Source organism: Nomascus leucogenys, chromosome 17 (genome assembly GCF_006542625.1).
Source record: "Nomascus leucogenys isolate Asia chromosome 17, Asia_NLE_v1, whole genome shotgun sequence".
NCBI classification, from domain to species: Eukaryota; Metazoa; Chordata; class Mammalia; order Primates; family Hylobatidae; genus Nomascus; species Nomascus leucogenys.
Genome location: NC_044397.1, coordinates 15,793,923 through 15,816,906, shown reverse-complemented (window position 1 = coordinate 15,816,906; position 22,984 = coordinate 15,793,923). Strand labels below are relative to the sequence as shown.

At 39.1% G+C, this 22,984-nt stretch overlaps 1 protein-coding gene across 1 annotated transcript in view; it reads right to left on the bottom strand.

Moving 5' to 3' along the window:
• The window catches only part of DPP4 (dipeptidyl peptidase 4), an 83,104-nt gene that overhangs the window by 45,397 nt on the left and 14,723 nt on the right, over window positions 1–22,984 (bottom strand). The window contains exons 3-8 of the mRNA XM_003266171.3: window positions 9,845–9,943; window positions 9,358–9,449; window positions 7,963–8,043; window positions 1,659–1,711; window positions 1,476–1,548; window positions 588–708 (exon numbers count right to left, since the gene is read on the bottom strand). Of these exons, the coding sequence (XP_003266219.1) occupies window positions 588–708; window positions 1,476–1,548; window positions 1,659–1,711; window positions 7,963–8,043; window positions 9,358–9,449; window positions 9,845–9,943 (519 nt within the window). The remainder of the gene's footprint in view (window positions 1–587; window positions 709–1,475; window positions 1,549–1,658; window positions 1,712–7,962; window positions 8,044–9,357; window positions 9,450–9,844; window positions 9,944–22,984) is intronic.

The following is a 22,984-nucleotide window of genomic DNA, read 5'->3' as shown; positions in this document are numbered from 1 at the left end:
TTTCGTCAACTCTGTATCCTAAAAGGGAGAATATTCCTTTTTAACTTTTTTAGTTTTATTAGTCACTTTTTCCTAAGCCTTTCTAATTGCTTTTTTATTCTTAAAAACAGGAAATCATAATTTGTCCAAGTTCAAATAAATACAAATCCTCTATAAAACAGGCCTTTTCTTCCCCTGTACTCTCCAACCTGTATATATTATTTTATCAACGTGATGGGATTATTTAGCTTTCCTTAGTAACTTCTGGGTTAGGTCGGCCTAGTTAGAGAAATGTCTGATGTTAATCTGGAGGCTTTTATGTTCCAGTAAAGGCAGAAAAGGTCTACTTACACAGAAAAGCCCTTTGTATCAATAAACCAGAGACAAGAGGAGTATTGTCAGGCAATGAGGACAGAGGAGTGCTAGGAATAGTTAAATTCTTGGTCAAGGAGACACCTGGTGCTGTGAGTTCTAAGAGAAATTTGATGACATTTTAAACAATGAAACTTATTTTGAATCTCATTTAAATTTTCCCATTGCAAAAGAAACATTTAACTATTTTAAAAGCTTATAGATTTTCTGATTTGAAAAAGCTTTAAAGTTTCTACCTTCATAAACCCAGTCAGTTATTCCATTATATATTATATCTTCTTCCCCAGTCGATGTGATTCTGTGACTTGGTAAATTTGGTTCAATTTTAACATAAATGTCATTGTTCCAAACATATGCCTAGAAGGAAAAAAAACAAGCATTGATATCTATAATAACATGCTATATTTTTATCCCAGAGTTTTAGAAACACTTATCTGTTGCAAATGTAAGGATTACCATAGTCAAATATTCCATTCAAACAGTTAGAGTCATTTACTCCTTCCCTCTCATTCTTAAATTACAAGTATACAGCCTATAATCCCAAAATAATCCTAAAACCATTAATAATGTGTTAAAAACAAGAAGCACACAACTAACACTATTTGAATGCTAAAGTATATGAGAAGACCGAGAAGGCTGACCACTTCTACAGGATGACATATGCTTGTATATTTCTTTATTGGGAGAGTGAGTAGAGAGAAGGCAGTTGCATTCTGGAAGAGAGAAGTTCAACTGCAGACAAGCATTAGATCCTCTCGCTAAGATTCTTTTGGACTTCTGACATTCTCCTAGCACTATAGAACATAAAGATACATCTATAGTAACAAAGAAGAACACAGAACTAGCAGAAAGCAGGTGTGACTCAGAAAATATCTAAGTACAATAGATAACTAGAACTTAAGAGTTTGATATGCATTTTCCCAGTGAATAAATATTCCCAATGGGTACTTTCAGGAATTATATTTATTTTGTTAAGCTAGTAAAATATTATCTTGGGCAATAACACTATATTCTATAGTGAAGTATTGAGTTCCTAAGATGTCTGCTTTGTATCAGGGTTAGTAACTTCTGCCTATGAAAAATTTGATCCAATATTTTTCTGACAACTGGAGAGACTCACTAACCAATTTATGACCCACTGGTGACCATGTGACCCACTGTGTGTTGTTTGGAATCCTCTCTTCTGTAATCAGCTGCCTGGAAAAAAGATGAAAGGAAACATTATCAAAAAGAATAACTCACATTGGGGTTTCCTTAAAAATATGACAGTAGGAAAGCCTAATAGATTTTATTGGGAAGTCACTGACCTTTTATTTAAATCATAAATGTCATATGAAGCTGTGTAGGAATGCCTCCATTGCTATGAAAGAAAACAGACATTTCAGGCTTCTGTGATACTTGATAATTTGGCCACTCACTATAGGAGACCAAGATGATAGGTTTGGTAACATATGATTGTATAATTCTCACATGTTATCATATCTTATAATTTCCTCCGAGAATTTTGGGATTCAGAAGTATCCTAGAGATCATCTTGTACAAACTCCTCTGGAGTTCATCTACACCCTAGCTCTGGCACCACCTCCTCCAAGGAGCCTTCCCAGGACCACAGTGCACCAAAAAGGTCATTTTGTACAAACATTATCCATAGCACTCACCATAGTATGCTAAGATTGCCTACTTAGAAAAATGTAAATTTTCACTTTTCACCTATCTTATTGGCAAAAGATTTAAAAGATATATGATGCTATTGCTGATGGTGATGTGAAGAAATGTTTAACTTCATACACTGATGATGAAATGTAAAGTGTTATAAAGTTTTTGAAAGCCCCCTGGCAAGATATATTAAAATTAAAATACATATATCATCAATATTTTAACAACCATCTCAAAAAGCTAGAGATGAAAGTCAAACTTTCAGTGACTGCAGAAGCATAGGGAAATAAATTTTTTTTAAAAAAGGAAGTCAAACTAAATCCAATGTAATTAGAAGAAATGAAATAATAAAGGTAAAAGCATTGATAAAGTAGAAAACACATAATAGAAAAAATCAACAAAGCCAAAACTCAAGTCATTAAAAAGACTAGTAAAATTGCAAACATAGTAAAACTTAGGGGTAAAACAGCACAAATGACTGGTATCAGAAAGGAAAAATGGGATATCACAACAGACTCCACAGATGTTAAAAGATCATAAGAGGCTATTATAAATATTTTTTTGCCAATACATTTTAAAAATTAGAGAAAAGCAAAAAATTTCTTGAAAAATAATTTCTCAAAACTGAGAAAAATTCTGAATAGTCTTATATCTAATAAAGAAATTGAATCCAGATATAAGAAACTTCACATAGAGAAAACTCCAAGGCAAAATAACTTTACCAGCAAACTCCTTGTTATTTATTCAAATGAGTTGAGAATTTATGCCCACACAAAAATCTCCACACAAATGTTTATAGCAGCTTTATTCATAATTGCCAAAACGGGGAGGCAACTAAGATGTCATTCAACAGGTGAGTGGATAAACAAACTGTAGTAGAGATCCATACAATGGAATCTTATTTAGTGATAAGAAGAAGGAGCTATTCAGCCACAAAAAGACATGGAGGAATCTCAAACACATATTGCTAAGCGAAATAAGCCAATGTGGTAAGGTTACATATTGTATGATTCCAATGAGTTTCTGGAAAAGGTAAAACTATGGAGAGAGTAAAGAGATTGGTGGTTGCTTGGAGACTGAGGGAAGAAAGGGATGAATAGGGGAAACACAGGGATTTTTAGCACAGTCAAAGTCATCTGTATAATACTATAATGGTGAAACATGTCATTATACTTTTGTCAAGAGCCATAGATTTGTCAGAATCCACCATAATGGTAGATACATGCCATATATTTGCCAAAACCCACAAAGAGTCAAGCCTAATGTAAACTATGGACTTAATAATGATATATTAATATTGGCTCATTTGTTATAACAAATGGACCACAGTCATGCAAGACTTTAATAATAGGGGAAAGTGGGGGAGGGAGGATAAGGGAGTATATGGGAACTCTCTGCTTATTTTCTATAAACCTAAAGCTGTTCTGAAAAATAAAGTGATATTAATTTAAAAAAAAAATGAATCAGAGCTAACCAGATGACTTGGAAGGAGTTTCACATGGTATCATTGAGTGAGAAATGCAATTTACAAAAAAGTATAGGATTTTATTTTTATAGACCAAGCAATAACTAAAAACATCCCTATATATTTTCATAGAGTTATATGAACAAGAAGAAAAATATAAAAATATGGAGAGATACATATTAGACTTTAGAGAGCCAAGTGAAAAAGGGAAAAAACAAGACCGAAGATAAAAATGTATATGATCACATATTTGCATTTATGAAAAATTATGTCTGAATATAGAAGCATATATAAATTAAAGATATTTTCAAATAAGTTACTTGCCTATATGTCTGCCTTCTCTACCGTACTCCTAGAGGTAAGAAATTGTATCTTATTTATCTTTGGATGCCTGGAGTCTATTCTAGTGCAAGCCACATAGTGAGTGTTCAAGAAATACACCAAATTACAGTAAAATTCAAATTGTACCAATGAGGATGAGATGGATGAAACAGGGCACCGAGCTATATAATAGCAGAGCTGAGATACAAAGTCAGAGTTCCTAACCTTAACTATTTATCACTTCTCTCCCTTCTATGCTCTCATGTCAACAAATATTTATTAAGTTCTACTTTTTGGGAGTCATACATTCCTTTCCTGAATCCTGGATTATTTTGACACACCCCATGCTTGTTTCTGAGCAACTTCAAGCAAAATATTCACTAAAGCCAAAAGGTGTGGTACCAGCTAAAAATATTAAGATGGACTGAGATCACCGAGCATGACAAACCATCACGGGTTGTAAAAGAAAACCCATGATGTTCGGTATGTTCACTTCATCTTTTGAAACAGATTCATTATTCTATTTAGTTTATAAACACTGGTAGCTATCTTCTATCAGACATTACTGGATAACACAGGATCCCTCCCCTGGAGCAGCTTATAGTGGAATGGAGGATATGAAATAGTAAACAACAATAAAATAATCACAATAGGATGTGCCAAGAGATATAATGGAGGTGAGTGGGAGAGGCAGGAATCATAAATTAGGCCTTGGGGAGGCAGAAAGGATTATGGAAAAGATGATTCTTTGGCTGAGGTTAGTGACAGAGGGTGACTGGGAAAGAGTAGAAGAGCACCATAGCAAAGAGAAGCTGAATGCAAAGATAGGAAAGATCACATTTAAGAGCACAAGCTTTGGAGTCTTCTAACCTGGATTCAGGGTTTCATTGTGTAATGTGAAGCAAGTTTCTTTCTAAGCTTCCATTTCCTTTTTAGACAAATGAAGATAATGCCAGCAACAATCTCAGATGCATGAGAATGCATGGGAAGCACTTAGCAGGGTTCTGGAACATTATCGACATAGAATCGATGACACAACTATTATTTGTATTTCCAGAGCACTAGGCAATGAGCAGAGATGCTAGGAGAACATTCATACCAGACTGTGGGGGTACTTATCCACTCACTCACTCACTTGCTCATTTATTTATTTGTAGCCACAACTTGGAAGTGATAGCACTAACTGAGTCATGGAGAAGTCACGTAGTAGGATCTAAAAAACACTAAAAGGTAGGCCTCCAAGGAAATGTAATCAAATTAAACTTTTCTTTTTTCTAGATACATTTCATAAGAGTCACTTAGTCAAAACATATATGCTGTACAGTAAATTCTATTGGACTCTCTCGAAAGTAAAAAAAAAGAAGAAAGAAAAATAGTAGAAGATATAGATCCTTACTTTCAATAGCTTTATAATTTAGTGCTTTGCAATAAAACACGTATTCATTTAACAATGATGTTCAGCATCTGCTATGTGGCCCTGTCCTGGGCACAGAGGTGTGGCAGTGAATAAATCACAGGGAAACTGGCACCAGATAAGGCAGGCAAAAAATAAGCAAAGAAATCAATGACAAAATATCACAAAATGTTGTGATGAAACTAAACTGGGTTAACATGACAGAGACTGATTTGTGGGGTGTGGGTGGAAGAGCATGGCAGGGGGCAATGTTTGGCAAAGTGACCCAACAAATCTGGACCTGAGTTAATAAAGAGAGAGAAGCATATGATGATGGAGAAGCTCCCATGAGGAAGCAATAGCAAGTGATTTGGCCTTTAGATGGGAATGAGGGTGATGCTTGAGAAAAAGAAAGAGCTGTGCACTTAAAGGTTCTCGACTCAGCATCATGGAATCTCCGGGAGGCCCACAGCTATGCTGAGTTAGTTCCTTTAGGGTAGGCCACAGATATCCGTGTTTTTTCAAAAGCTCCTCAAGCGATCCTAAGGTGCAGGTGAGGCAAGAAGCTCTGGCCAAGCATGCCGAGTGCAGGAGAAGCGGGTAGGAGATATGTTCAGCCGGGCAGACTGTGTTCAATCACACAGGCCTCAGGATGCCAGGGTTAGAGCTGGTGTTTTATTTTGAGTGTGATGGGAAGCCACTGTAGGTGGCATAGGTGTGGCATAAACTAATTTAGAATTTAAAAGTAGTACTTTGGATACTGTCTAAAGCATAAATGGCAGGGGGAAGAGGACAGAGTGAAAAAAGCAAAAGCAGTTAAATACACGGGTAAACTCCAGTGACACAACAAATACAAATCTCCAACCGTGGCTGGCCAACTAAGGACCACCAGGGGAATACACGCATTAGTGCACATCAAATGGCTTTTGTTGAACCTGGCTATATAGTAAGGTGAGCTGGTATTACCTTTCTGTTTCTACCTTACCTTCATATGTTAGTCTTTAACATGGACAACTGTTATTCAGGGGTTCTCAGCCCTGGTTGCCATTACAATCACCTATGACAGTTTAAAATATACTGATGCTCATCAGGCACGGTGGCTCATGCCTGTAATCCTAGCACTTGGGGAAACTGAGGTGGGAGAATTGTTTGAGGACAGGAGTTTGAGACCAGCCTGGGGAACATAGTGAGACCCTATCTCTAAGAAAAAATTGAAAATTAGCAGGGCATGGTGGTGCACACCTGTAGTCTCAGCTACTCAGGAAGCTGAGGTAGGAGGATTAGTCAAGCCCAAAATGTTGAGGCTGCAGTGAGCCATGATCATACCACTGCACTCTAGCCTGAGTGACAGAATGAGACCTTGTCTCAAAAAAAGAAAAAAAGATACTGATTCTGGCATGACCCCAGAAACTTCCGTTTACTGATCTGGGGATTGAACCTGGACACTGGGAAGTTTTAAAAGTTTCTCAAGTAAAAGTAAATTAAGTGAATGTATTGTATAGATAGAAATAAGAAGCACTTAATTAAACAAATAATAATCCATTAATTGGCAACAGATGTGTCAAAGTTGGTACAAGATTCTGATTCCCTTACAGTTAAGTTTAACAAAACATAGAGTCTTCATGTCCACGAAAGTGAGCCCAGCCCAGCAAATCCAGGGTAAATATTATGATTGAGAGTCACCATCCTGAGATGGTAAATGCAGTAGGGAATGGTTTGCTTGGCCTGAGTACAGCAGTGTTGGTGTGTGAGTGTTGGTGTGTCCTCAATATTATTTATCCTAGAAAAGAAAGGTCAGGGGTGGGAATCCCCAGCTTTGTATTTTGCTTGCAATACAGGATATCTTTACAAATTTTTAATCTTCACTACATGTCTTAAGACTTTCTATGCTTGAACAACTGTTGTCAAATCCATGAGTAACCAAAAGGCTGCAGTTAAAGTTACGGCGATCCACATCCATCCTACACATGAAGAGGATGTATGATTAAGCTGTAACCTTTCCTGAATGTGTGAGGATGTGGAGTTGGGCTGGGTGACTGGGGGAAGCGGAGTGCTCTTGATGGAATCTTTATGATCTGTGGTGAGGCTATCCTCCTTAGAATAGTTTGTATATGGTGGGGCCCGAAGGTTGGGAGATGGTCGGGCCATCTTGCGAAATCTTTTCTGGAGGATGGAAAGTTTAACTCTTTCTTTTCTTTTTCTTTCTTTCTTTTTTTTTTTTTTTTTGACAGGGTCTCACTCTGTCCCCTAGACTGTAATGCAGTGGCACAGTATAGGTAACTGTATCTTCCAACTCCTGGGCTTAAGCAATCCTCCTGCTTCAGCCTTCCCTCCTAAGTAGCTGGGACTATAGGTGCATGCCATGCCCCACTTTAACTCTTTTAAAAACATATATTTATGGAGGCTCTTACTATACATAAAGCTGTGACAAAGGAAATAAAGGGTTCTGTCATTAGGTGTACAAATCAGATATGTAAACTTACTTTTAAATATGTGTGTAAGTACAAATTTTTATTGACTGATGTTATTAGTACATATTAGAACAATATAATATTAACTATGCTTTTCAGTATTTGAAAGCACTAAAAATGAATTTCTTTTAAAACATTGAACTTGTCTTTAAGAATGGGAATGACTCTGATTATTAATTAATGAGTTTTAGTGCCTATTACATTACTTAGATATTAATCTTAAGTATCCATACACTCGAAATCGGTTATAACATAGCATACTCTTGGATTATTTAAATGTTACAGTAAGAAAGCATTTATTTTACCTTCACATAGTTGTATTCTAAGAGAATAAACTGCCCATCAGGAGATATTGAATAATCATTGATAGAATGTCCAAACTCATCCTGTCAAACAAGAAGAACAAAGAAAAATTGAACAATTCCATTTCATTGCCATCACTGTGCACTTACTTCATAGGGGATACTGTTCTAGATGTGTGGCTTGTGCTTTGGGAAGTCCTAATATAGCAGAGGTGGCATATTCACCCACACAAATGATCGTGATGCAAGGTGGGTGGTGATCAATGTTAGAAAGCCAGAAAGGGAAGGATTAATCCTAAGAGGAAAGATGCCTCTGAGAGTGAGGATGAGGAAAAGAGAACTTTCTCCACAGTGGGAACAGCATAAGCAAAATGCATGGGAAAGGATGTGGATGTTTAGAGACTCTTTAAGGGTCATGTGTAACCTGAATATAGTTTGGGGGGGCGCTGGTGTCAGACACAGTGGAAGGTGAGAGGACAACAAATTAGAAAAATATTTGGGACCTAAATATAAGATGTGGAACTAGACCTATTTTTTTGCATGTGGAAGTGATAGAATCATATCTATCTTTTACAAAGATACTCTGGTGACACAGTGTCTGAAATGAGAGGGAAGAGCGGAGGAGCGGAGGGCTGATATCAGCCTAGATGTGGGGAGTGCAGTGGTCTGGTCTACAGAATGCTGATAGGGACACAAGTTAGAGCACTCACTACCACAAGATTAAATGAGGGTTTGAGTGAGGACTGTCCAGTGGAAATGGAAACTGAGAGATACCTGACATACAGAAGGAGAATTGAGAGGGTTTGTTGTCGCCAACTATGGCGGATGACACAAGCCAATGATGATTCTGAGGTTTCTAGCTTAAGTGACTTGGAGGAGAATTAAGTAACTTTTACCAATACTGGGAACTCACAAAAAAGAATAAGATGCTTTCAGTGTGCTAGGACAGTGGGGGAAAGATAACCAGTTTAGCTTGGGATTTTGAGTTTGAAATCCACATGTAGGCACCAGCAGCCTACTAGAAATTAAAGTTTAAATCTGGGAGAAGGTTAGTGTTAAGTGTGTGTATACGAGAGTCAAGCCAGAGAGGAGGGCAGTAATGCTGTGGGGTTGCATGAAATTCACCAAAGGAGAGCATGCAAAGTGAAGAGGGAGGCAAATGAAGATGGAGCCCCAAGGAGCACTTACATTTAAAAATATGGGCAGAGGAAGAGGAATCGTCAAAGGAGACTAAAAAGTAGCCAAGGCAGGGAGCATTTCAAGAAGGAGAGAAAGATCCACTTTGCCATATGCTGCAGAGAGTCCAACAGGTTGAGAAATGACAGTACTCGTGATTTCAAAGGTAATGAAAAAATCCCCAGAATTCTATGCATGAATTAATTATGTGATTAAACATACAAATGTACTGTTCTCCAAGAAAACTGAGCTGTTTCCATATTCAGCATTGAATACCAAGATATTATTTTCTTGTTTGTAGAGATATTCATGATCTAAAGAGAGAAAACAACCAGATCAAAATTTCAAGTTGTTATTAAACGTCTTCATAAGCTGAAAATTATCAAATACAATTTAAGTTCACAAATACCAAATAGGCATTTCTAAGTTGAAAAAACATGAATGATATTATACTAACATTCATTCATTTTTTCATCATTATGTCAAGGTTTCAATTCACATTTAATTTTTTATTATACATGTCAAAGAAATACTTGGGTTCCTTTCAGTCTTTCTCCCTTTGCACTTCAAGTAGAAAAAGAAAAAAAAAACTCTCTATAGAATTTTTAAAAACAAGGATTACCTCTTCTCAGCGCCATAAAAGCCCACATCTCAACTTAACTAGAATGAACGTCAGCATAAAATCTGCCCTACCCCAAAAAATTCTTACCTGAAATCCATCTTAAGGAGTATACCTTCAGTCTATAAGTATTTTTTAAGTAATCAGTTAGAGTATAAGTTTTGCGACTGTCAGCTGTAGCATCATCTGCTGGTTGGAAAAAAGAGCCAAATGTTCAGTAAGATGGAATAACCTAAGTTTTGGATAAAATAAACAAATGGATGTCTATAATATACCCTGCTCACAAAATTCAGTAATACACTCACAAAATGCAACATACATTTTAAAAGACTTCAGACTGAATGGATGGAGTAAAAATGCATTTAACTATGAAGTGTGTGTGAGTGTGTGTGTTTCACTCTGCTGTATTACGCTATACTAATGGGCTTTACTTTGAAGGTCTAGATCGGCAATGTCCTATAGAAATATAGTGTGAGTATATTTTCTAGTAGCTATATAAGAAACAAAATTTTAAGGTAAAAATAATTTTAGTAGCACATTTTATTTAGCCCCATACATCCAAAATATCATTTTGCCATGTAACCAATATTTAAACGTTATGAGAACTTTCATGTTCTTTTTTTCATTCTAACTCTCAAATCTGATATGTAGTTTATGCTTACAGCATATCTCAATTTGACTAGGTACATTTTAAGTCAATAGTTACATGTAGCCAGGTGTTCAACGACTACGGTAGTGGATGGCCTGGAGCTAGATCATCCTTTTCAGAGGCTTTGGGACCCAGTTTCAGGCGCTCCTGCTTCTCAGAGACCCTTAGGACATGCTGATCACCCAATTCAGGGAGCTTCATTAACATCATCACTTTTCTTTGAACTCAACAGAATTTGTGTGTTTCTATATTCTACTACTGGTGACCCAAATTCTAAGTCTGAAAATCATTTTTGATACTTCTGTCTGTTTTTCCACCATGCCGATCTAATTGACCCTCTTGATTATTCCTGGAAATTTTTTTTCTGGGTATCCCTGACATTAGATTCTCCCAATTCTCTCCCTCCTCTGCACCACCACTAGAATAATTTTTCTAAACCACTACTTTCATTCTGGTGATCCCTTCTCCAAAAGTTTTCAGTATTTCCCCATTGTCTACAGGAAGAAGATTAACACTCCTTAGCCTGACACTCACAGCACTCCACGACTGACACAAGACTGTCTTATGTCACTGTCTCCTTGCAGGGACCCTCTCATTCACTCTTATGACCAGCCCACTGAACCCAGAAGATCTTCTTGGGCTTTTCCACCTCTGCTCCTTTTTCTAAACCATTTCTGTGCAGTGTCTTCCCTGCTTTCCTGGTTGTCATAATCACTACCCTCGAATTCACATCTCTTTCATGAAGACTTTAGTTCTGCCCCCTCTGACTTTTGCCCCAACACTACTCATTTGGCTCTTGTCATTTAATGACAAAATAGTTGGCAACTCTTTTGCTCTGCCTACCCATGTGGTGTCCTCAGTTAGGCCATGTAGTCTTTGAAGACAAGGCCTTGTTGTTTGTTCGTTTTAATTTTTACATCAACCTTTAGCACCTAACACAGTTCAGTTCCACAGTAGGCACACACTCAAAGAGTTTTTATTGGTTAATGTAGGATATCATCCTAGAAGCATAATCAAGCCAATGTGATTCCTCTTCTCCAATCCCAGAATCTGTCCACTGATAAAGGAGCTTAAAGTATTTTTTCTCAAATCCTCTACTTTTTCCACATACACACAAACATACACTCACATAATCAGCCACCATTATAAAATTCCTATAACTGCAGTTCTTACAATTTGGGAGACTGGGAAGCCAGCAGCCCCATCTCTTGTTAATTTTCTTGCAGGAAATGCCTTCCTTGTAATTTTCTTACAGAAAATGCTATTTCAAACAATGTTCTTAAGATTTTATTTCTTCTAATGTGGTACACATACACCACCGAATACTATGCAGCCATGAAAAGGAACGAGATCGTGTTCTTTGCAGGGACATGAATGAAGCTGGAAGCCATTATCCTCAGCAAAGTAATGCAGGAACAGAAAACCAAATGCCACATGTTCTCACTTATAAGTAGGAGGTGAACGATGAGAACACATGGACACATGGCGAGGAACAACCAACACTGAGGCCTATTGGGGGTGGGGTTGGTGGTGGGGAGAGGGAGAGCATCAGGAAGAATAGCTAACGGACTCTGGGCTTGATACCAAGGCAATGGGTTGATCTGTGTTGTAAACCACCATAGCATGAGTTTACCTATATAACAAACCTGTACATCCTGCACATGTACCCCGGAACTTAAAATAAAAGTTGAAAGAAAAAAAAGAGATAAGAAGACTTCTGAGGTGGGCCATTCCCTCAGTTAAAAATAATAAATCTTTCTGTTTTCATCATTGTAAGTAAAGATAATAAAGAAAATACAGGTTCAAGCTGAAGGTTAAAAAAATATTTTATTTCTTCAGATCTTATCTGATAATAGCCTTGTACCTGCCTAAAACAACCTTGTTTCAAGAAATAAAAATGCCACATTTCACTTTATTACTTTATTGATTTTATTTAAACCTTGTTCGTTTAGTGAGTTAAAGAGAACTTAAAAAAAAAACAACTATTTTTTCTGGTCAATTTAGTCCTGCATTTCATCCCTAAAAGTTAGTAGGAGATTCGTGTTTGCTAGTAGAAATATAGCAAGTGGGTAAAATCAGTCCTTGAATTTGCCAACCTTCAAACAAGAAGTAAAGCCTTATGCTACAGAAAATATTTGAAACTCATATTGGGAATAGCAACTGGATTTGTTCACAAAATGCTCTCAATTGCTTGCATTTATCCAACCACTCTTTCATGCATCAAATAGTTAAAAAGTGAGTACTATTTGAAAAATACTATTAAGGAGTTACACTCTGTTATCAAGAGGTATTAGTTTAAAATGTACATAAAACACACCCCTAAATTAGTGTAATTTGAAATATAGATGGTTATTGACATCCACAATCCTGATAGTCTGCTGATGTAGATTTCTAGACAGACCTGCACACACACACACACACACACATACACACACGTATATACAATAAAATAGATATATCAACATGGAACATCTATCATTAACTCTTGATTTTGTAAGACAGGAATTAACTTAATACCTATAATAGATCACATATAGTATTATCTCATTTAAATGCATCTCACTTAAAGGCATTTACCCAGGTTTTTCAGGCAACACAGCTACATTGGGTGTGTTGAAATAATTGAGGCAAAATTCCCTTGACAGCACCTGCTGCCCAGGGTGCTTCATCTTGAATTCATGATGTGCTCCTCCCTGTGCACTTAACTCACCTGACCTCCTCAGACCTTGCTGGGTTCATTCTCTCACAAGTCTATAGCTTGCTTTTTTTTTTTTTTTTTTGAGACAGGGTCTCGCTCCTGTTGTCCAAGGTGGAGTGCAGTGGCACAATCACGGCTCACTACAGCCTCGACCTGCCAGGCCCAAATGAGTCTCCCACCTTAGCCTCCTGAATAGCTGGGACTACAGGCACATACCAGGCTAATTTTTGTATTATTAGTAGAGACAGGTTTTTGTCATGTTGCCCAGGCTGGTCTCAAACTCCTGGGCTCAAGCAGTCCTCCCACTTTGGCCTCCCAGAATGCTGGGATTACAGATGTGAGCTGCTGCACCAGACCTAGTCCACAGTTTTTGAAAACCCATCACCTCTACCACATTCAGGCTCCCTTCTGCTCATGATGGCTCCCTATGAATTGGATCCATAAGCTCATTTCCCAGATATCAACTCTGATGCCACACTTGCTAAAGCCCCGGACATCCCTGCAATCCCCAGGCTTACCCTGGTCTGTGTGAGGCTCACTCGGCTGCTTTAGAATAACCCTGCAACCCAGTTTCCACATATTAGCTGCCAGTCCAAGAGCAGAGCGGCTAAATTGGAGCAAGCAGAGCAACACAAATGTTCCTTGTTTTCAGCCTTGCCATTTGATAAGCAGGGCACATTGGAAGACGGTTTTGAAACATCTAGATAAGCGAGTTCTGTGAGACAAGAGTGCCAACTCCAGGTTTTGACCTTTAGCAAGTTCATAGTTTGCTGCCAAGTTACAACCTATTTTGTCAAACTCTTATAAGACATGCTCATGATTCGTCTTCCTTGTCTACTTGCTCACTGACAAGGCACTGCTGCGGCAGCAGATGAAGGTCTTTGGCTGCTTGCATGGTTTTTTTAGTTCGGCCTGGGACATGTTCATTTGACTTATCAGTTCAAAGCATTGTGCAGCCAAGTAAAGCACTTAATCATATGTTACCCATCAGCTTATACAGAATCTCGAGTTTCAAATCTTTAATTTAAAAATAAAAATATAGATTTATAATTTTATACTTTTCTTCTTTAGCTAAAGCAACTATTAGCTTGAACCATATGAAAATACCATTTTTATTAGTTAAAAAAGGTAGAATAGAGGCATTTAAAATGGCTCAATCTAATAATAAATTCTTATCAAAGTGTTAAGGTATCTTAACGAATCCTTGCTGTAGCGTCAAAATCATTTCTGAAAAACAATAATTCCAGAATGATAAAATCCAAATAAGAGAGTAGTATAGTTCCACAGGATATCCTTGCTTGGATCAATTGCTTCTGTATGATTACAAGATATTTTGAATATTGTCATGCATTCATACTAAACTTTTTTGTCTGTATTAAATTGACATATAATGTTTCCACTCCATAAAAATAAACTGTTTTGGTAAATAAATGGCTAATGAAATACATCTAAAAAGAAATGTGCTCATTACAGTGCGTAACTGTGGAAAGTTGTTAAAAACAGGCAAAAGAGATATCTGGTTATAAAGTTCCTGTGTTCCATATGGTAATCAGCTAACATTCCATACTGATGCTTGTATCTATGATGGGTATAAAGAAATAAAACGAGTGTTACTCCAAAATTTGCTCTGGCAAATTAACAGCCTTGACACAGGGGTGGTGGAGGAAAAATCAAGGAGGTAAAAGAACAAACTGACTGAATGTCCCCTCATCCTGTGGCTATATTCTCCAGCAACACATGCAGGCTGCCACCCACCTCCATAGATTTAACAAACACCAGCCAAGGGATTGAGCAGCTGGTTGCTTTGAATCAGAGAGCCTGGATTTGAAACTAGGTCCATTTCTTGCCTTGGGGCCTTGGAAAAATTACTCAATCTTTGCTATGATTTGAAAGATGGTGTCCCCTCCAAAACTCATGTTGAAACTTAATCTCCATTATGGTAATGTTAAGAGGTGGGGCCTTTTTGGGAAGTGATTAGTGCTTCATAAAAGGGCTGGAGGGAGGCCAAGTGCAGCAGCTCACGCCCCCGTAATCCTAGCACTTGAGAGGCCGAGGTGGGCAGATAATCTGAGGTTGGAAGTTCGAGACCAGACTGACCAACATGGAGAAACCCTGTCTCTACTAACAATACAAAATTAGCCAGGCGTGGTGGCACATGTAGGTAATCCCAGCTACTCAGGAGGCTGAGGCAGGAAAATTGCTTGAACCCGGGAGGCGGAGGTTTTGGTGAGCTGCGATCACACCATTGCACTCCAGCCTGGGCAACAAAAACGAAACTCCGTTTAAAAAAAAAAAAAAAAACCTGGAGGGCGGGGGCGCTGGAGGGAACTCGCTGCTGCCTTTGTGGCCCTCTACCTTTCACCATGTGGGGATGCTGCCTCGAGAGACAATGCCATCGATGGGGTGAGACCTCACCAGGCACTGACCTGCCTGCACTTTAATCTGGGACTTCTCAGCCTCCAGTACTGTGAGAAATACATTTCTGTTCTTTAAAGATTACCCATTCTTAGGTATTTTGTTATAACAAGACAAATGGACCTAGAAAGAAATTGGTACCAGAGAAATGGAGTGTTGCTGTTACAGATACCTAAAAATGTGGAAGTGGCTTGGAACTGGGTAATGGGTGAGTCTGGAATAGTTTTGAAGTGCAGGCTAGAAAAAGCCTAGATTATATCCACAGAGTGTTAAACACAATTCTGGTGAGGGCTCAGAAGAAGAGGAGAGCTGTGGATAGAGCCTCGGTCTTCTTAGAAATTATCTAAGTGATTGTGATCAGAATGCTGGTAGAAATATGGCAGTAAAGGACCCTTTTGATGAGATCTCAGACAGAAATAAAGATCTCATTGGAACTGGAGAAATGGCCATTCATACCAGAAAGTGGCACTTGGCTGAATTGTGTCTGTGCCCTTCTGGAAGGCAGAATTAGAGGATAAACAAGGATGTCCAGCAGAAGAAAAAAACATGTTCAGGGTGCTGAATGGTTTCTCCTGACATCCTATAGGAAAATGTGAGAAGAGAGAAATTAAAGACAGAATTCATAATCATAAGGGAAGATTTAGAAAAGTCTCAGCCTGGCCTGATCCTGCCCAGGTTGTAAAGACTAAAAGGCAAGTTCAGAGAGAAAACCAAGGGTGTGGCCAAACAATGTTTAAGTTTAATAAGGAGATTAGTATGGAGAATAGGAAGCCAGATGCTATTCATCAAGACAATGGAACAACGACCCTGAAGGCATTTTGGAGATTATTACTGCTGTCACTCCCATCACAGGCCCCGGCCTAGGGCAGGGGTGTCCAGTGTTTTTGTTTCCCTGGGCCACATGGGAAGAAGAATTGTCTTGGGCCACACATAAAATACACTAAGGATAGCTGAATAACTTTAAAAAAAAACGCAAAAATAATTCATCATGTCTTAAGAAAGTTTACAAATTTGTGTTGGGCTGCATTAAAAGCCATCTGGCCACATGCCGCCCATAGGCACAGGTTGGACAAGCTTGGCCTAGGGGAAAGAACTATGTCAAAAAAGGAGCCTTGGGCACCCATGGGACCTCATCATTGACTCCCCTGAACCTCCTTGTCTCTGCTCTCAGCGTTCTGGTGAAGCACTCTTCAGCTGCCACATATGTGACTCAAGCAATCTCAGTTGCCACTCTGGCATGTATAGGCTATAAACCTTGGCAGCACCCATGTGGTGCTAATTCTGCAGGAGCATAGAGTGCACAAGCATGGGGGCATGGCTACCTCCATCTAGATTTCAAAAGATTCCTCAGAAAGGCTAGTGGCCCATGCAGAGAACTGCCACAGAAGCTACTGCAGAGTCCCAACTAGGGCAATGCTTAATGGAGCTGCTGGGCAAGGCTACCCTTGAGGCCCCACAACTGTAGAGTTACCAGCATGTAATGTCAGCCGGGAGAGCCACAGGCACAAGACTTCAACCCATGAGAGCCGCACCATGGGCCGTGCCCAGCAAAGCCATATTGGGGTGGTGGGGGTGGTCCTCTGAGGCCTTGGGAACCCAACCCCCAGCCTAGCATGTCTGAAACATGGGACACGGAGTCAAAGATTATTTTTAAACCTCAAGATGTAATGTTGTTTACCCTGTTGGGCTTTAGATTTATTTGGCACTTGTTAACCGTTTCTTGCTATTTCTCCCATTTGGAATGGAAATATCTATCCTATGCCTACCCCACCATTGTATTTTGGAAGCACACAACTTGTTTCATTTCACAGAGTCACAGCTGGAGAGCAATTTGCCTCAGGATGAAACTTACCTTGGGTTTCACCTAATTTAGGTAAAAACTAATTTAGATGAGACTCCGGCCTCTAGCCTTCTGAGTTGATGCTAGAAAAAGTTAAGATTTCGGGGTCTATTAGGATGGAATGAATGCATTTTGCATACGAAAAGCACATGAAGTTTGGGATTCAAGGGTGAATGCTATGGTCTGAGTGTCCCCCAAAATTCATATCTTGAAACTAAATCCTTGTTGTGATATTAAGAGGTGGGACCATTTGAAGTGATTAAGTCATGAGGGCTCCCCACTCATGAATGGTTAGGTGCCTTATAAAAGGGTTGGAGGGAACTAGCCTAAGCCTTTTTGTCCTTCTACTCTTCTGCTGTGTGAGAATGCAGCAAGAAGGCCCTCACCAGACACCAAATGCCAATGCCTTGATATTAAACCTCCCATCTCCAGAATTGTGAGAAAATAAATTTCTGTTGCTTATAAATTACCTAGTCTGTGGTATTTTGTTACAGCAGCACAAACTAAGACACCTTTTAAAGTTTCATTTTAAAAATCTGTAACGTGAGACTAATAGCCCATGGGGATTTTCAATGATTAAAAAAGATAATGTATGTCATATGCTTAGCTCAGGACTTAGAACTTAAGAAGCACCTGTAGATACATTATACTACACATTATTGTTTTGTTCCAAGCATATGCTAGGCAACCAGAATACAATAAAGAATATAAAGGAGTCTTTCCTCTGGAACACCTAACAGTGAGATTAAGAATTTAACTGCAATAAAATAAGAGCCAAATTAAGTTTCACTATGTTCATAATGAAAAATAATCCTAATAAAAAAGCATGAGACAATTACATTGAGAAAAATATTTAGGATAAGTGCAATCTAATCATTTCCTAAGTGTCAGTGAATATCACTTTCTCCCTTCTATTAACACATGCCTAACACCATCCATAGCATCCATATTGGAAGTCAGCAGTTTTCAGTATGAAGGGAAAACATTGGACTTAATGGAATTAGAGAATGTCTGAAGACTGATGTTTCTCTGATTACTATACATAAGGGACATTAGAATATAATCACAATAGCAGATTTACCTTGTCAACAATAGAACACTGTGGTACAGCTGGGTGCAGTGGCTCATGCCTGTAATCCTAGCACTTTGGGAGGCCGAGATGGGTGGACTGCTTTTGCTCAGGAGTTTGAGACCAGCCTGGGCAACGTGGTGAAACCCCATCTCTACTAAAATACAAAAAAAAAGTCATCCTGGCGTGGTGTACCTGTAAACCCCGCTACGCAGGAAGCTGAGTCATGAGAGGTTGCAGTGAGCTGAGACTGTGCCACTGCACTCCAGCCTGGGCAACAAAGTGAAACTCTGTCTCAAAAAAAAAAAAAAAAAAAGAACACTGTGGTACATCCAGGGGCATATGATAAATGCATTGCCATCTAGCTGGAGGCTGTAGAATGTTGGGACTGCCAGGTGACCAAACTTTGGTTAGGGATATAATCACTTTCCAACGTGTCCACCTGAAATGGTACAATGCACATTTCCCAGAATAGCAACACTTTGAAAAAAATAAAACATCTTAATGGGGTTTAGTTCCCCCCTCCTCCTATGCCTCCTCCTCCTCCTCTTTTGCCTTTCCACTCCATCCACACTGGCCACCCAGTGGCCAGACACACCAGGCTCATGCCTGCCTCAGAGACTTTGCACTTGCTCTATGCTCTTCCTGGAATGTTCTTCCCTCAGATACGGCCAGTGCTTGCTTCCTCACCTCCTTCAGGTGTTTATTTAAATGCTGCATTCCTTCCTTGGACTAGCACTGCAGCCTTCTCCCGCATGGCATTCTCTACTACTCTTTCCAGCATTACTCATTTTTCCCTTAGCGATGATACCATCTAACTGATTATACATTTTACTTTTTTATATTGTTCACTGTCTGCCTCCCTTAATTGGATGTAAGTGCCATGAGGGCACTGATTTTATTTGGTTTCATTCTGTTTACTATTATATTACTACAGCCTAGAACAGTGCCTGGTACACAGTAGGCACTCAATAAATAGTTGTTGAATGAAAACACAAAAGTCAGACAATCTGAAAATAAGAACCAACAGCTCCAAACACAATATGTGAACTCCAAGTGGCTGTAGTGTAGGAAGAGGAGTGAGCTTAGCCAGACAGGACTAGACAGAGTGGGCACAGGAGCCTCTGAAACAGCCTTTGCAAAAATTATGACAGTAAGAGAAATCTAAACTGACTGACTCCATCTTGTTTCTAACCTCACAAACTAACTACCTTTGCTCATTACTGGGTGTGGGCCAAGTGAACTATGGGAGGAATTTAGTTTATAGTTTAACTTTGAAGCAAGGATGATAATAGTCCTTCCCAAAACTGACCCACTCTGAGGACTGAGATTGCCTTTCTAAGACTAAGAAAAAGCCACAAAGTGAGGACTATAGGCGGGGCCTGAATTCTGCCAAGATGTAGGCTAGTAGTTAAATGGTAACCAGCCATTATTCCAGAGGTCAAAAGATTTGTAACTTCCCCAATTGTTCTTATAGATAACATCACTATTGTCAGGTTGTCAAGACCTAAGACTGGTCTTTGAGATATTTTTCAGACTTTTGCATTCAGGTGGACCTGCTGACTCCACCTGGACCTGTGACTCATACCAAGGAACTAAATCAACCAGTCCTGTGACCCTCACCCAGAAAATGACTCAGTGCACAAAGACCATTTTGGACACTCCTGTGATTTCATCCCCAACCAATCAACAGCACCCATTCCCTAGGTTCCTGCCTGCCAAATCATCCTTAAAAACCCTAACCTCCAAGCTTTGAGGGAGACAATTTGAGAACTGTCTCCTGTCCTTTCACTTGGCTGGTCCTGTGACTATGAAATTCTCTATTGCAATATCACTGTCACAGTGAATTGGTTTTATCTGTGCAGCAGGCAAGAAGAACCTGTCAGGCTATTACAACTCAGGTTCTGGACCACCACTAGCTACTGTTAGGTCAGCACACTTCTGTAAACCTGAGCCAGTCACCTACTGGCTTTCACCTCCAAACATACCCTTCCATGCTCAGTAATTCTGGGGAAGGGCTCTACAGCTATATTTCCAAGAAGCCTCATCTGCAGGATTCTTGCTAGGTTCTGTTAATAGGGGAAAATAGAGAAAAAATTGGATGGCAATTAGAGAAGAGGAGGGACTCCTCCTTTCCTCTTTCTTGCTGACAGCATGCACCCAGCAGTAGCACCTGCTCCAGCCTCTAGCTTCCTTTGTAATATCCGGAACCTGCTTCATCATGCCTCACAGAGGTACCAGTAGCAGCTGGGGGGATTATAAACCTTAGAGCTTTGATCTGAGATCTTCTGTGTTCCTCTTCATCCCTAGAGGTGACTCCTTCCTGCAGTTACTCTTTCTCAGTTACCTCAGAGTTTCTCTTTTGCTCTTTTATCTGTGTAACCAATTTTCATATTAAATCTCTCTGCTGAAATATCTAGTGTGATTTCTTTTCTTTTCTTTTCTTTTTTTTTTTTTTTTTTTTTGAGACAGAGTCTTACTCTGTCACCCAGGCTGGAGTGCAGTGGCACAGTCTTGGCTCACTGCAACCGCTGCCTTCCAGGTTCAAGCGATTTTTCTGTCTCATCCTCCCAAGTAGCTGCAACTACAGGCGTGTGCCACCACTCCCAGCTAATTTTTGTATTTTTAGTAGGGACGGGGTTTCATCATGTTGGCCAGGCTGGTCTTGAACTCCTGGCCTCAGATGATCTGCCTGCCCCGGCCTCCCAAAGTGCTGGGATTACAGGCCTGAGCCACCGTGCCTGGCCTCTAGTGTGATTTCCCTAACTGATATAAGAACTGATTCATCTTACCTATTGTGATGAAATTAAATAATTAGAACTTAAATCTGTTGGAACTTTAGGTTATTTTGAGGCTTGAGAGGTATGTGGCCTGAGTCACATACCATGCAGCTGTAACTTCTGTTTTTTCCTGTAAATGACCAGAAAAGACCTTATGGTGCCTGAGGTAGGAACCACTCAGATCATCACCCCTGCTCATGGAATGTTAAAGCAATCTTAGTTGGAATATAGCAATCTGTAACCAACAAAATCACTGTAATATACGTACTGACCTTGTATGGAAAATGTTGCAACCCTGCTAACTGCCTATATGAGTGAAACTTTCAATTCCTCACTTTGTAATGCTAACCCCATTTGTCTGGAGTATGTTTTTCAAGAGGTCATCCTCAAGCTTTGCACTTGAATAAACTCTATATTTAATCATTTTTCTGAATCTCGTTATTTAAGTTAGACATTATAACGAAAGTATTTTTAAGTGGTAAGAATACAACATCTAGACCTGGAGTTGGCATACATTTTCTTAAATAGCTGGTTGGTCAATAGTTTAGGCTTTGTGGGCCTTATGGTCTTTAGTTTCTGTTATAACTACTCAAGTCTGCCATTGTAACTTGCAGGCAGCCACAGCCAATCTGTGAGTGAGTGGACACAGTTGTTTTCCCATAAAACTTTACTTTTAAAACATCAGGTGGCCAGTCCTGACTACAGTTTGACAACCTCATCTAGACATTCCTCAAAATTGTGAGCAACATTAAAACAAAAACAAAAACTGCTCACAAGACTGGATTTGAAAGACAAATGTTGAGACTGAAACTCCAATTACCCTGAAACAATATCAGCATACGACTCCAATACATGTAGCAGAAAAGTGGAAGTGGGCAGAATATGTATGTCTCAGTAGTCAAGTATCAGGTATCTATTTTCATCTTAACCCAAATATGAACATGTTGGTAAAGAAATGCAAGGCTAGAAGGACTGACCGAACTAAGCCCAGTTACACTGCCTGGTTCCCTCTGCTATCACGCAGAGTCAGGAAGCTCTATACACACAGGCAGCCAGCACTAAGCAAGGTGGCAGGACTGCTTTATCCCTTTTTGAAAGAATTTTTTTTTTTTTCCTGATTATAGTCACTCCCTCTTTTCTTGCTAAGACTTTTCTGGGAATAAACAAGACTGATACAATAATGGCCCAAACTAATACGTACAGTACAGGGCTTTTATGCCCCATGAAGTTGACTGGCATTAGGCTGTGTAATCCGAGGTGATGATAAACACTTGAAAGGTGGAAAGTTCTTAAGTGTATGACTAAATGACTCACAGGCCCATGAAACATGCAACTATTTTAGCAAAGGGCTAGTTTCTCTTGACATATACTTAAAAGCAGTTGTAGTGAGACTTCAGTGGAGGGTATTATAGTGCAAACTAAGAAAGATCAGCTCATGTTTGAAAGAAAACTGAGTAAAGGAAATCTGCATTTATGGAAACTGAACGCTCTAACACTGACTCATTGAAGAAGTCTCCTGAAGTTTTATAAGTGTAATCAACAAGGCTACTCTTTGTGACAAGCATTTGTCATCCCCAATATAAGAAAAAACAATCATTGGAAAACAAAACTGCCACAGGAATTGCCCCATTCCCAGTATTTGCCAAGCAAAACATTCAGCAGCATGGGGCGAAAATTACTATGCTACCTGCCTCTGGAGCTGTTAAAACAAACAAACAAAAAATGTTATAAATATATAAAGAATAATAATTACGCATTCTTGTGGTGTTCCTCAAGTTT